This window comes from Littorina saxatilis, linkage group LG9 (assembly GCF_037325665.1).
Source record: "Littorina saxatilis isolate snail1 linkage group LG9, US_GU_Lsax_2.0, whole genome shotgun sequence".
Taxonomy (NCBI): Eukaryota; Metazoa; Mollusca; class Gastropoda; order Littorinimorpha; family Littorinidae; genus Littorina; species Littorina saxatilis.
In genome coordinates this window covers 24,837,333-24,850,904 of record NC_090253.1, presented here as the reverse complement: position 1 = coordinate 24,850,904, position 13,572 = coordinate 24,837,333, and the positions used below count along the sequence as shown (strand labels likewise).

Genomic DNA, 13,572 nt, shown 5'->3' with positions numbered 1-13,572 from the left:
GTGACGAAAACACGACACACTTGAAACACCCCACACAAAAGTAGATCTGAACACGAACCTGACCACACAGTTATGCCTATTCAAATGCGCGTATACGCGTAGCAAATGTGCGTTGGGAATCTTCTTTTTTTCTATGGCGGTACTGACAATATCGTTATTGAAACAATCCCAGTGCACTAAGGGATTTATAGAGCAAATCTCGACAATAATTATTGAACTCAGCGCTATGCTTCCGAAAATTAATGTTCACCTGAGCAACCATGAGAGTCTTTCTAGATGAGAAGTGTTAGGCCCTCCGTAGACGGAGCTATATTCCCGCCCCGTTGGTGATGGTATAACTGCTGTGATCATGATCAGCTCATGGTAATTAAATGAACAGCAAAGTAAATATTAAAGCACAGTTATTTATGCGCGTGTTCAATCACATGCAATGAAACGTTTCTGATTCGATATTTAGCCAAAAAAGGGGGTATGTCTGGTTCCCCTCCGTCTGACTAACATTCAAGCTTTATTGGTTTGGGTAAATAATGGTCCCTCGTATGATTGATGTTACTGCAGATGATGTTGTTGTTGATCTTAATTGATCTTGTCCCACCTTCTGGTGCTGATAGGAAAAGAGTGTCGAGAGTGAATTAGACCATTTGATTTCACGACAGACTAAGATAAAATAAAAATAAAAAAAACCAGACTCGCTCATCTGGAAATGTTTGATTCTCGAAACTACACTCACTCGTTGTTTTGTGTGTGTGTGTGTGTGTGTGTGTGTGTGTGTGTGTGTGTGTGTGTGTGTGTGTGTGTGTGTGTGTGTGTGTGTGTTTGTGTGCCTGGTGTGTGTGTGTGTGTGTGTGTGTGTGTGTGTGTGTGTGTGTGCAGATCCTGTTCGTGCAGAAGATGGCCAGCCGCGACTCGAGCGTGAGGAGCTTTGACGACCAGATGTTGCACTACTCCAGGATCGCAAGTGAGATGTCCGCCCACGCCGACAACGTGCAAATCAAGTTCGTCAAGATCAACATGACGCAGCTGTGCACAGCCATCACGGAGCACTCCAACCAGTGGGTGGAGATCCTTGGCAGCACACTCAGGAACAGGGCCAAGCAGGATATGGATGACATCACGGAGAACCTCACTGTAAGTTATGTAGCGTGGCAATAGTAGCTGTAAGAAATGTAGCATGGCAACACTCCATCCAGTGGGTGGAGATCCTGGGCAGCACGCTCAGGAACCTGGCCAAGCAGGAGATTGATAACATCATGGAGAACCTCATTGTAAATACTTTTACGTGGACACACTGGCTGGGAGTTATGTAACATGGAAACACTGGCTGTGGGTTATGTATCATGAAAACTCAGTGTGATCTTGTGTTGTCCCGGGCTCTCAATGTGTGCTGAGGCATATCACATTTTGATGGTTCAATTTGGCCATGTTTCCAAGATTTATCTGCCTGCGTTGTGCTTTCAGCGGGTACGCTCTGAACGCGTGTGAGCACAGAAGGGGTCTGTGTACTATGGGTTAAAATAATAATAATGATAATAAATCCTTTTTGTTTGGCCCAAGTCCCGATTCACAGCTCCAAGCGCTTTACAATTCCTATAAACACCTCACGCACGCACGCACGCACGCACCACACACACACACACACACACACACACACACACACACACACGCACGCACGCACTCACACACTCACACACACACACACACACACGCACACACACACGCACACACACAAGCACGCGCACGCACGCACGCACACTCACAAACACACACACACACACACACACACACACACACACACACACACACACACACAGACACACTTCCTTGACGATTCCCTTTGACTGTTTACAGGAGCTGTCGCGTGATCTGGACTCAGTTCCCCGGGACATAGAAGACCTGAAAGCCGTGCTGTCGGTCATCTCAGAAATCAAGGAGATCTCCCTGGACACCGAGTTCCGCATCAGGAACGTTGTGGAGAGCTACAGGGTCATCAACAGCTACAACATAGAAGTAAGGCTGGACGATCTACAAATTACTTTTACGGGGTGGTCCCCAAAAGCACCAAATTTCATTTTGCTCCCCAAATAGGGTTTGTAGACATAGATTAACAAAGGCAGGACATCACACAGCACTGATCATACTTTCTAACTTTCAGTACTCACCTAAAAAAAACATGCAGATTTAGAATAGAATAAAGAATTTACACAAACGTTAAGGCAAACAGTTAAACAAAGTAACACCCAGGCATACTCTATCATAAGACTACACCGGGTCTGACTTTCTTGCTAGTTTTCAACACCGTCCTCAACCCAAAAAAACCTCCACTACTCAATGTCTAGGTTGTTAATATAGTAATAACTAGATTTGCTCATGGAATCAGACAATTGGGACAAAGTGTTTCTTGTCGATAGAGGGGAAGGGAAAGGTTCATATTACCGTTACGGTTGGTCCTCTGGGTAAGCCTGCGGTGAGAGTAAAGTTATAATATCAAGGAGATGTAGACATCTTCTTTGGCTGGCTAGAGCTAGCGGAGGATTGCTGCGAGGTGACCTAAACCATGTCTTCACGGAGGATATGATAGCACTACAGCCATTTAACTTGATAGAAAACTGCAGAGCTTACTCAGTAAAAAAAACCCAGCTGAAAGGTAGTATTTATGTTTCATCTCACATGCAAACATATAGGCAATTTCGGCAAGCTGCAAGCACAGTTGTGTGCAGTTGGAAGGCTGGAATTAGTGTGAATATGAAATGTACTGTTATGTCCAAAGGTTGATGAAGAGGAGCATGCACAGGCCGACAGTCTGATGCTGAAATGGGACGAACTGCAGTGGAAAGCCAAAGACACGGATTGCAAACTGACAACCACCAAGATTAAATTCACCAGGGTAAGTACGTCCCCCCCTCCCAGGTCTTTAAAACACACATTCACGTGTGCGCGCAGACGAACACACTTGCACTTGAAAACCCTATGATAACAAACCTACACACTCATCTATCTGCCTGTATTATTTCATATCCTTGTTTTGTTTTGTTGTTGTATGAATGTCAAAGAGTTACCACAGAGAGCTCCACTGCAATGTTTCAGTTCGGTGTGGTAATTAAATTATCAACATGCAGATAGTGATTGAATGGAGTAATGCTTTATGACTTACACAAGACCGTCCACGATATAAAACAGGTGTGTATGCTACATTATTATTACCAATCTGCTTTTGTTCATCAGACAGCCCAAGACCAGATCCTTAAGTTCCAAGAAAACCTTGCGGAGTTTGCTGACCGCTTCAAGTTGGAAGGACCTGGATCGGTGAAACGAAATCTGGAGAAAGGTTTGTTTGTGTTATGTTATCCGTTATTTACTGTGTTTCTCTATCGTGTGTGACGAGACGAAAGAAAACAAATGTTCCTGCCCACAATTAGACCGTCTAGTTATGTATTGAATTGTATAGTATTGTATAGTATTGTATTTTATTGTATTGTATTGTATTGTATTGTATTGTATTGTATTGTATTGTATTGTATCGTATCGTATCGTATTGTATTGTATGATATTGGATTGTTTTGTATTGTATTGTATTGCATTACATTATGTTGTATTGGATTTACCTCTATTGCATTATTTTATTATTTGATTTGATTCATCTTACAATTTAAGCTTTGACATTAATTTCTTCTGCATTGTCCTGCAATCTCAGACTATAAACCATCGACAATGCATTAGACGAACATTGTCGACAGCAGTCTGTTTTTAGTGTGAAATGCATGAAAACAATTGTTCTTCTGAGAATGTTTGTTATACTCACACTAGTATTTAGCAGTTTATGTAATGACTCAGCTGTGTTCAGTCATCACAGCTGGCCGAAATTTGATTTTTGAAATGTTCAGATGTTAATGCTGCTGCCGAAACCGGAGCGCGCCTCCCCATTTGTTGCCTGTCTTCGCCGCCGTTTGTAGTACTGCGACAAACACAACGGACAACGTGCCGTTTCCTTCCATGTTTCATTTTTGTCAGCCGGAAGCGCTCTTCTGGATTTGAGAGTTAACAAGGGGAGATAACCCATTATTACATATTTGATCGGTGAACCATGCAAACATACATAAAAAGGTACACTTCATGAGTGAGGATAACCTTCATAGCATCACCTCAGCGTTTAATTAATGTCGTGTAAGCAAACTGTTTATGCTTCACACCTGAGAAAGACCACTTATGTGATAAACAACTCATATATTCACACGTGTGTCTACTATGTAAATGAGGTCGGGTCAAATTACAGCCTGACTCCTCGTACGTCATTTTCCACTGCTCGTACAGACAAAGTCAGTTCAAAGTGACAGAGCGATCTGGAAGTTTGAGGTAGAACGCAAGGGAACGCAGTTACAGAATACAACATAAAGAGAATAATGCATGTCTTGTTGGGCCATAGCAAGTTTACACTCGTTTTTCAAAATATTGAAAAGATTGCTTTCGTTCGCATTTCAAATTTTTCACAAAACAGCTCGGGCAAACCTGGTATTTCACCATAGCCTTGTAGTATTCTCTATCCTTGTCACGTGTCAGGCGTGGACCTGATGAAGCAATACGCAGAGGAGCTGGAGTACATGGAGGAGAAGCGCATGGACCTGACCAACGCCGAGAAGCTGTTTGAGCTGCCCATCACCATGTACCCGGCGCTCATCAGGGTGCAAAAGGACATGAAGGCTTTTGAGACCATCTACGGCATCTACACGGCACAACAGGTGACCTGCAGTTGTCTGGTTGTTCTGTGAGAGGCTGTGTTGAATTAAAGCGCATTTGGCGTTTTACTCTTTTTGTTCGATGATTCCTATGCGCACGTGTTTTTGTGTGGTTTTGTGTGTGTATGTGTGTGCATCGGGACGTTGTTGTGTGCGAATGTTCAAATGATGTTATTCACACGTGTAAAAAAGATAAGAACACTCTCAAAGCGTGCACACTTTGACTCCGGCGATTGGGTCCACCGTCTGCGTCTAAGAGCGGGCACATGTGTTTTTATGTCTGCAGAACATTGTTTTACCTCAAAGCATATCTCAACAAGCTGCAAGGTAGATATATGTTGAGTGTACCCTTTAGGATATGAATTCAATTCGCTCTGTGGACTTCAGATTTGCATTCAACAGTCAGGAAGCAATTAGTACCATTTAAAATTGCGTAACTTTAAATATCCTCAATTATTGGAGCAGCCGTTTTAATAGTTTTTGCACCTTGAAAATATTTGCTATTTCCGAACAGCGGGCTCTTAGGTGAACAGACAGACGAACACTTGTAATGCAGAAAATAAACGTGTCGAGGATTCGAAGACACAAGCGAGGTTGAGCAACCACTTAAAAGACCGCTTGGCCGAAGATCAGTGACCGTAACGTTTTGTTTTGTCACAAGTAAACGTTCCTATAACAAACCTTGCTTGTCTTTTTATTCTGAATTTTGAAACGTTGGCAGTCTCTTTGTTTTTTTAATTTCTGCATATCTATTTTAAGACTCACAGTTGGTGTGTAATTGGGTGGGGAAATGGCTCAGTCGGTAGCGGCGCTGGCTTCAAAACCAGTTGTCGCTTTCGGCGTGGGTTCGATCTCCACTTTCGGCGAGGGATTTAATTTCCCAGAGTCAACTTTGTGCAGACTCTCCTCGGTGTCTGAACACCCCCGTGGGCACACATGGGCACGGTAAAGAACCCAACTTCACAGCGAAAGTCTCATGGCTTGGAAACATGAATACACGCACGCAGGAAAAACAAAAAAAATGTGTAGCGCCGTATACTGTATGGCAGCTCGCTTTCCCCAGGAAGAAAGCAGCCCGAATTTCCATGAGGGTAACCTCACAAGACTATATGAATCGTATCCTTATCCTGAGGATGAAAGTCGCTTGTTCATTTCAATGCTTGTTATTACCTCAGGTGACAGGAGAAAGGTTCCGTACAACTCTCGCTTACTCCATTACGCATGTCGTATGCATACAGAGCGATTACTTCCCTTTGGTTATTTGATATCTTAACAACGCTCTGCCTCATTTCGTTTAAGATGCTTATCCTTATCGTTATCTCCACTTTCAGGCAGCACGAGATCAGTGGTCGGACACCCTGTGGGTGAACCTGAACGTGCAGATGCTGCAGGAGGGCATTGAGACCTTCCTCAAGCAGTTCCGCAAGCTGCCCAAAGAGACTCGCACCATGCCTGTCGGCAGGAATCTGGAAGACACCATGAAGGAGTTCAGAGACTCGCTGCCACTGTGCGTTTGTATATTCATTTCATTTTATTTACTTTACTTTTTATCCCAATGCTGGGGAATTCGGGTCACTTCCTCCCATTGGAAAGCTGGCGGTAACTTACAAGAGTCGCGCTACCTAGGTGTGTGCGTGTTTAGGTGTAATCAGCCACCAGCACTTATGGCACAATGACCGAGGTCATGTACATGCCACTGTGGTGACACGGTGGTGGGACATGGATACCATATCTGAGTCTGCACATAAACTTGACCCGTGTCCGTCCCGGCCTGGATTCGAACCCGTGACTCACACATACCCCTCACTAGTGATTGGCCCCTCCAATGCTTGGCAGAGGTTTTTGCAAGAAAAAGTCACTCTCCCACAACTTATGCAAACCCGATGGAGTTATTTCCGAAAATCGTCTATTGAGCCCGAAGTTGAATTCAGTGCCAAAGCTTCGCAGCGAGCTTGGTGACGTCGACTTCACACCATGAATACCAGGCTATACTGAAAGTAACATTCTATTACATCTGTCGTGTCTACAGTCCGGGGTGTTCTCCTCGGACAAAATTCGTAATTTTTTTTTTTTTTTAAGAGATCAAGATTTTTAACAAGATTTGAAATACACAATGAGAAAGTGATGACGTCTTAGAACCTTCTTTTTACAGTGACAGACCTGATTGTAAATCATTGTAAGCATGGAGTTTACCATGTGAACTGAAAAAGGAAGCATATTTGCATCGGTCTCGAAAATCACTTACTGCTGAAGAGACGATGAACATAATAATATAATATATGTATCGATTGAACACTGGATTTCCCTTCTTTGACCCATGTGACGTCAGAAGCCGACAAAACTTCATATTTAGGCGGCCAGCCGAGACTACAAAATAGTGCATGTTTGTGTGCGTTCAATCATAAAAACTAAATGGAATTCTAACCAGAATCAATCGACACATAATTGTTATTTGTATTTTTGACCAAAATATGACATTTTACACATATCTCGACAGTCATTGTTCACCTCGAGGAGGATCACGGACCGTCTTGATCCGTGTACAATGTCATATTTTGGTCAAAAATACAAAAATACCGGCCTTCGTAGCGCAGTGGTTAGCGCATCGGACTGAGGGCCGGGATGTCGTGGTTCGAATCCCATAAGGGGCAGTGGTTTTTTTTAGGGCTTCGGCCGGCTCCTACCCGGAGTGGAAGTCAATCAATCAATCAATAGGAAGCTTATATAGCGCGTATTCCGTGGGTACAGTTCTAAGCGCTTGTCGGAAGTGCTATGGTTCCAATGGGAAGGCTGGGACCACACAGACAAATAACTTATAATAACCAGCAAACTAATTGTGTTAACAGGTGTGTTGACCTGAAGCACGAGGCGCTACGCGAGCGTCATTGGAAGGAGCTGATGGAGAAGTGCGGGGTGGAGTACACCATGTCTCCGGAGGCCATGAGTCTCGGCAAGATCTTTGCCATGGAGCTCCACAACTACCGTGACGTCATCATCGAGATCGTCACCGCCGCCAGCAAGGAGCTCAGCATTGAAAAGGTCCTGTGCGCTGATTGGTGTTGTTAGCGTTTTCTGGGCTGCACTGTTTTTGAATTTCTTAATTCAGTGCTCAAGTCAAAAATGTGTGTACGTAGTAGCGACCCGTGCCCTTGGTTTTCCAAATCCAGAATATAATACTCTCATCTTGTTGTATTCAATAACAAACACAGGCCAGACCGACTGGTTAGTGTTACTTTCTGTTTAAAAAACCCAAACCCTGCCTTCCCCGTGCAAACGAATCGTCTCACTATGTCAGACCTGGCCAAGGTTTTACACGAGATACAATCATTCCTCCATTTCGACAAGCACAACAAATGTACAGCCGTGCTTCTTTTCATGCAGAGAAGGATACAAAGCAGCCAGACTGATGATAATGGGCAGTATTTTTAACGGAAAGATGTTTTTTTCTTTAATGTAAAAAAAAATACTAGAATCCAGACTGATGATTTTGAACATGAGTGTAATGGAAGTATGTTCTTTCTTTCATCATGGTCAGATCTGATCGCACATAAATTAATATGTAAGCGCCTAGGGCTATATCTAGATTAGGCGCATAAAAAATGATCACAATAATAATAATTGTCAGTAAGTACTGGTGTCACATGACTGATGTGAACCAGTTGATTGGCTAATGGCGATGCGCTAAAACTGTTAGCGCACTCTTGGAGTGCGCTAACTTTTCCACAGAGCGTATTCTTACGCCCTTTACCTAAGCAAGACTGTGCTCTCATCCTCAGAATTAATTACTGACATGTAGCTTATATTCTCCACAATACCAAATGACCATAAATTCCCTACTTCTCAATTAAAGCAGAAGTGGTTTTTTTCTGACAGATTGCATGTGCCTGTGCCACAGTGCGGCTGCCACTGATCTAAAAATAGAAGCCGCTGGGTTTCATCTAATTCTCGCCGACTTGCATACATTCTTCTCATCGTGTTAGTGGCATGTAGCTTATCATCCACATTACCAAATGATGAGTTAATATAAAATTCCCACCCGCTAGCAGAAAACACAAGTGTTATTCCGATAACGTACCAGCTAGACCAGTTTGGAAGACTGACTCGATCGACTCTGTCATACGTAGCCGCACTGACTACACTGAAATACGACTGCATCAGTTCAGTAAATGAATGGTTTCCGAATTATTATTTCAAGGCAAGAACAATCGTAATCGAAAACGTGTAGGGTTCAGAACGTTCTTACCATTATAAGACTTATTACCAGCGTGCCTCGTGCGTGCAGACTCAGTCAGTGCAGACTGCATGCAGTGGTTTGATTGCCCTAGCAGACGACATAAACCCCGCTCAGCAAATTAACATGTTGGGCAAATGTGAACGAAAAAACGATGGGGATATAATACGTGTAGGGTTCAGAGCATTCTTACCGTTCAAATTTATTATCAGACTCCCCGATGAATGAAGATACAACACGAAAATATGCCACATTTGTTTTGAAAATGTGCGAACCGTCGAGTCCCGCGGCTTCGAGTCAATTCAAGGGGAGTCACTCCGCTCAGTCAATCCGTCGAAGCTCGACTGGAGGTTTCGAATCGCAAATAATGAAGAGCACAGCCCTTTCTCCGAGTTCAAATGAGGTCTCTCTGAAAGATCATCACTGTTCAGATTAACGCTACACTGGAATTTACCAACAGAAATTAAAATGCGTGTGACGAAAGCACGACACACTTGAGACACCCCACACAAAAGTAGATCTTTACTGTACACGACCTGACCACACAGTTATGCCTATTCAAATGCGCGTTGCAAAATGTGCGCTTGGAATCTTCTTTTTTCTATGGCGGTACTGACAATATCGTTATTGAAACAATCCCAGTGCACTAAGGGATTTATAGAGCAAATCTCGAAAATAATTATTGAACTCAGCGCTATGCGCTTCGTTCAATAATGAATTTTCTCGATTTGCTCTATAAATCCCTTAGTGCACTGGGATGTCTCAATAACTTAAATAATAATATACAAGGAACGAAACCTTCAACTTACAACTCCATGTGTTTACCTAGGGCGTCAAAGAAGTGGAGGAGACTTGGAACAACATGAAGTTCACTGTGCATATCTACTACAAGGGCACCTCCAACCGCGGCTACATCCTGGGCCCTGTGGATGACATCACCGTGAGTCTGGACGACACCTCCATGAACCTGCAGAGCATGTCGGCCTCCAGGTACATCGGCCCCTTCCTCAACACCGTGCAGAAGTGGGAAAAGTCGCTCTCACACATCTCAGAAGTCATCGAGGTAGGTAGCCTTGTATGAACTGAATCGTTTTGATTTCAGTTTTGTCGCTCTTACACATCTTAGAAGTCATTTATTATTGAATGTTTTATGTATGTTTTATTACGGACACAAAAGCTCAGCAATGCAATTTCTCTTTTAGAGACTAATAAAGTTATTGTATTGTATTGTATTGTATCGAGGTAGGTAGCCTAGCCTTGTATGAACTGAATCGTTTTGATTTCCGTTTTGTCGCTCTTACACATCTTAGAAGTCATCGAGGGAGGTAGCCTTGTATGAACTGAATCGTTTTGATTTCAGTTTTGTCTCTCTTACATATCTTAGAAGTCATCGAGGTAGGTAGCCTAGCTTGTATCAACTGAATCGTTTTGATTTCCGTTTTGTCGCTCTTACACATCTTAGAAGTCATCGAGGTAGGTAGCCTAGCTTGTATGAACTGAATCGTTTTGATTTCTGTTTTGTCGCTCTTACACATCTTAGAAGTCATCGAGGGAGGTAGCCTTGTATGAACTGAATCGTTTTAATTTCAGTTTTGTCGCTCTTACACATCTTAGAAGTCATCGAGGGAGGTAGCCTTGTATGAACTGAATCGTTTTAATTTCAGTTTTGTCGCTCTTACACATCTTAGAAGTCATCGAGGGAGGTAGCCTTGTATGAACTGAATCGTTTTAATTTCAGTTTTGTCGCTCTTACACATCTTAGAAGTCATCGAGGTAGGTAGCCTTGTATGAACTGAATCGTTTTAATTTCAGTTTTGTCGCTCTTACACATCTTAGAAGTCATCGAGGAAGGTAGCCTAGCTTGTATGAACTGAATCGTTTTGATTTCCGTTTTGTCGCTCTTACACATCTTAGAAGTCATCGAGGGAGGTAGCCTTGCATGAACTGAATCGTTTTGATTTCCGTTTTGTCGCTTTACACATCTTAGAAGTCATCGAGGGAGGTAGCCTGGCCTTGTATGAACTGAATCGTTTTGATTTCCGTTTTGTCGCTCTTACACATCTTAGAAGTCATCGAGGTAGGTAGCCTAGCTTGTATGAACTGAATCGTTTTGATTTCCGTTTTGTCGCTCTTACACATCTTAGAAGTCATCGAGGGAGGTAGCCTTGTATGAACTGAATCGTTTTGATTTCCGTTTTGTCGCTCTTACACATCTTAGAAGTCATCGAGGAAGGTAGCCTTGTATGAACTGAATCGTTTTGATTTCCGTTTTGTCGCTCTTACACATCTTAGAAGTCATCGAGGGAGGTAGCCTTGTATGAACTGAATCGTTTTGATTTCCGTTTTGTCGCTCTTACACATCTTAGAAGTCATCGAGGTAGGTAGCCTAGCTTGTATGAACTGAATCGTTTTGATTTCCGTTTTGTCGCTCTTACACATCTTAGAAGTCATCGAGGAAGGTAGCCCTGTGTGAAGTGAATCGTTTTGATTTCCGTTTTGTCGCTCTTACACATCTTAGAAGTCATCGAGGAAGGTAGCCCTGTGTGAAGTGAATCGTTTTGATTTCCGTTTTGTCGCTCTTACACATCTTAGAAGTCATCGAGGAAGGTAGCCCTGTGTGAAGTGAATCGTTTTGATTTCCGTTTTGTCGCTCTTACACATCTTAGAAGTCATCGAGGAAGGTAGCCCTGTGTGAAGTGAATCGTTTTGATTTCCGTTTTGTCGCTCTTACACATCTTAGAAGTCATCGAGGAAGGTAGCCCTGTGTGAAGTGAATCGTTTTCATTTCAGTTTTGTTTCTTTCTTTTTTCTTTGAGTGGGGAAAGTCACTCTTACATATCTCAGAAGTTATCGAGGTCGGTAGCGCCTTGTGTGAAGTAACTCGTTTTCATGTCAGTTTTTTTTCTTTCTTTTTTCTTTGAGTGGGGATAGTCGCTCTTACAGATTTCAGAAGTCATCGAGGTAGGCAGTATTGTGTGAAGTGAATCGTTTTCATTTCATTACATTTCATTTTCAATGGTCTCAAAGCAGGGAACATTCGGTCACTTTTTTCAGCGGAAACCTAGCAATAACAAGGGCTCAATTATACATGCACTCAAACACAAAAGAATGATTTGAAAATAAAGCATGTGAAATAGAAAACTATATTTTGTGAACAGCTACATTCTATTAATTGCAGCTGTGGATGGTGGTCCAACGCAAATGGATGTACCTGGAAGGGATCTTCGCTGGGGGTGACATCCGCACACAGCTACCCGATGAGGCCAAGAAGTTTGATGTCATCGACAAAACCTTCAAGAAGGTAGCTCGCTGAATTCATTTATTGCAGCTTGTCATGTGTTTCTTATTCAGTTCAGAGACATCCTGCTTGCTGCCGCGCGAGCAGAGACATTTTTCCCTCATTATCTTCACTGCGCTGGCTGCAAAATCCCTCACGCGGAGGTGTTTTCAGACAGGCCAGACACAGTTGTCCCGGAGATGTATTACTAGCATTAAAATATTGTCCCGCGTTTGCGCGTAAAGTTTGAAAACGAATGGCAATAATCTGTTCGTTTGACTTTCATTAAGAAGCTTGGGCCTATAATGAGTTCTTGCTTAAAAGGCGCACTTGTCATGAAAATGATACCTCGAATGTAGCATGCTTTTTTTTCTGAGCACCTCTTTGCATAGAAGATAAGCCACCTTGGCTGACCCGTTGTAGCTGCTATAACTTAAACGCAGACAAAATCTATCTGTCAAACCACGGTGGCCACAAACTGGAACGCTGGGGGTTTAAATCCCGGCTACACTTGGTGGGCTGATGATGGATTTATCCGACCTCAATTTATGAGCAGATCTGCTAGTGCTAGTGTACAACCAGTCACAAGACCAATCAAGCACGAACAAATACTGTAATTCACGTCATTGATGGTGGGTTATATAATAGGAACACAAAAATACAAGCATGCATCCCACGAGTAATGAAAATCTAAATTATCTGGGGAAAACAGCTATACGCTTAAAGGCTCACTGATGGGAGTTGTATTAAAGGCACAGTAAGCCTCCCGTAAACCATCACAGATACGGTCAGGCTTTTACACACAGTACAAACACCCTTTCATTTAAACACTCACCGATTGAGAACATCCTAGGTGCCCTCCGTAAAGAGCGAACAATTTTCAAAGAATTTATTTTTGCGTGGTTTATCTTACCCCTGAGCCATCGTGAACCCGTGTGATCCAGTTTCCCTTTTTCACAATGTAGTCGTCAGTTAGTCATTTGAATGCGACTCGATGTCAGCTTATCTACAATAGCACGTTTTTATGCACGAAACAAACGACTGTGGTTCACAAGAACTCTAGCGATGGCTTTTGACTGTTGAGAGGAACGGCGACATGCATAAACCGTCGTCTGCTACGACCCTTGCGTGACCCTGCTTCCGGGCTTTTCTTTTTTCAAACTTTCACAACTTCGAATTGTACTGATCTTGTCTTGATGATAAAAGAATTCTTTTGTAAGAATGTTTGTGTAACAAGCTGTCAATTTATTATTTAGATTTTAAAAGTTAGGTCTAGCGCAAAAACGCACCACGGTCCAAAAACATTCTGATAATCATCGATCCACGGCTATTGC

At 42.8% G+C, this 13,572-nt stretch overlaps 1 protein-coding gene across 1 annotated transcript in view; it reads left to right on the top strand.

Moving 5' to 3' along the window:
* LOC138975684 (dynein axonemal heavy chain 10-like) overlaps positions 1 to 13,572 on the top strand; it is a 186,492-nt gene that overhangs the window by 69,044 nt on the left and 103,876 nt on the right. Inside the window, exons 23-31 of the mRNA XM_070348421.1 lie at positions 874 to 1,128; positions 1,849 to 2,007; positions 2,768 to 2,884; positions 3,223 to 3,325; positions 4,555 to 4,733; positions 6,062 to 6,237; positions 7,577 to 7,769; positions 9,791 to 10,024; positions 12,140 to 12,262. Of these exons, the coding sequence (XP_070204522.1) occupies positions 874 to 1,128; positions 1,849 to 2,007; positions 2,768 to 2,884; positions 3,223 to 3,325; positions 4,555 to 4,733; positions 6,062 to 6,237; positions 7,577 to 7,769; positions 9,791 to 10,024; positions 12,140 to 12,262 (1,539 nt within the window). The remainder of the gene's footprint in view (positions 1 to 873; positions 1,129 to 1,848; positions 2,008 to 2,767; positions 2,885 to 3,222; positions 3,326 to 4,554; positions 4,734 to 6,061; positions 6,238 to 7,576; positions 7,770 to 9,790; positions 10,025 to 12,139; positions 12,263 to 13,572) is intronic.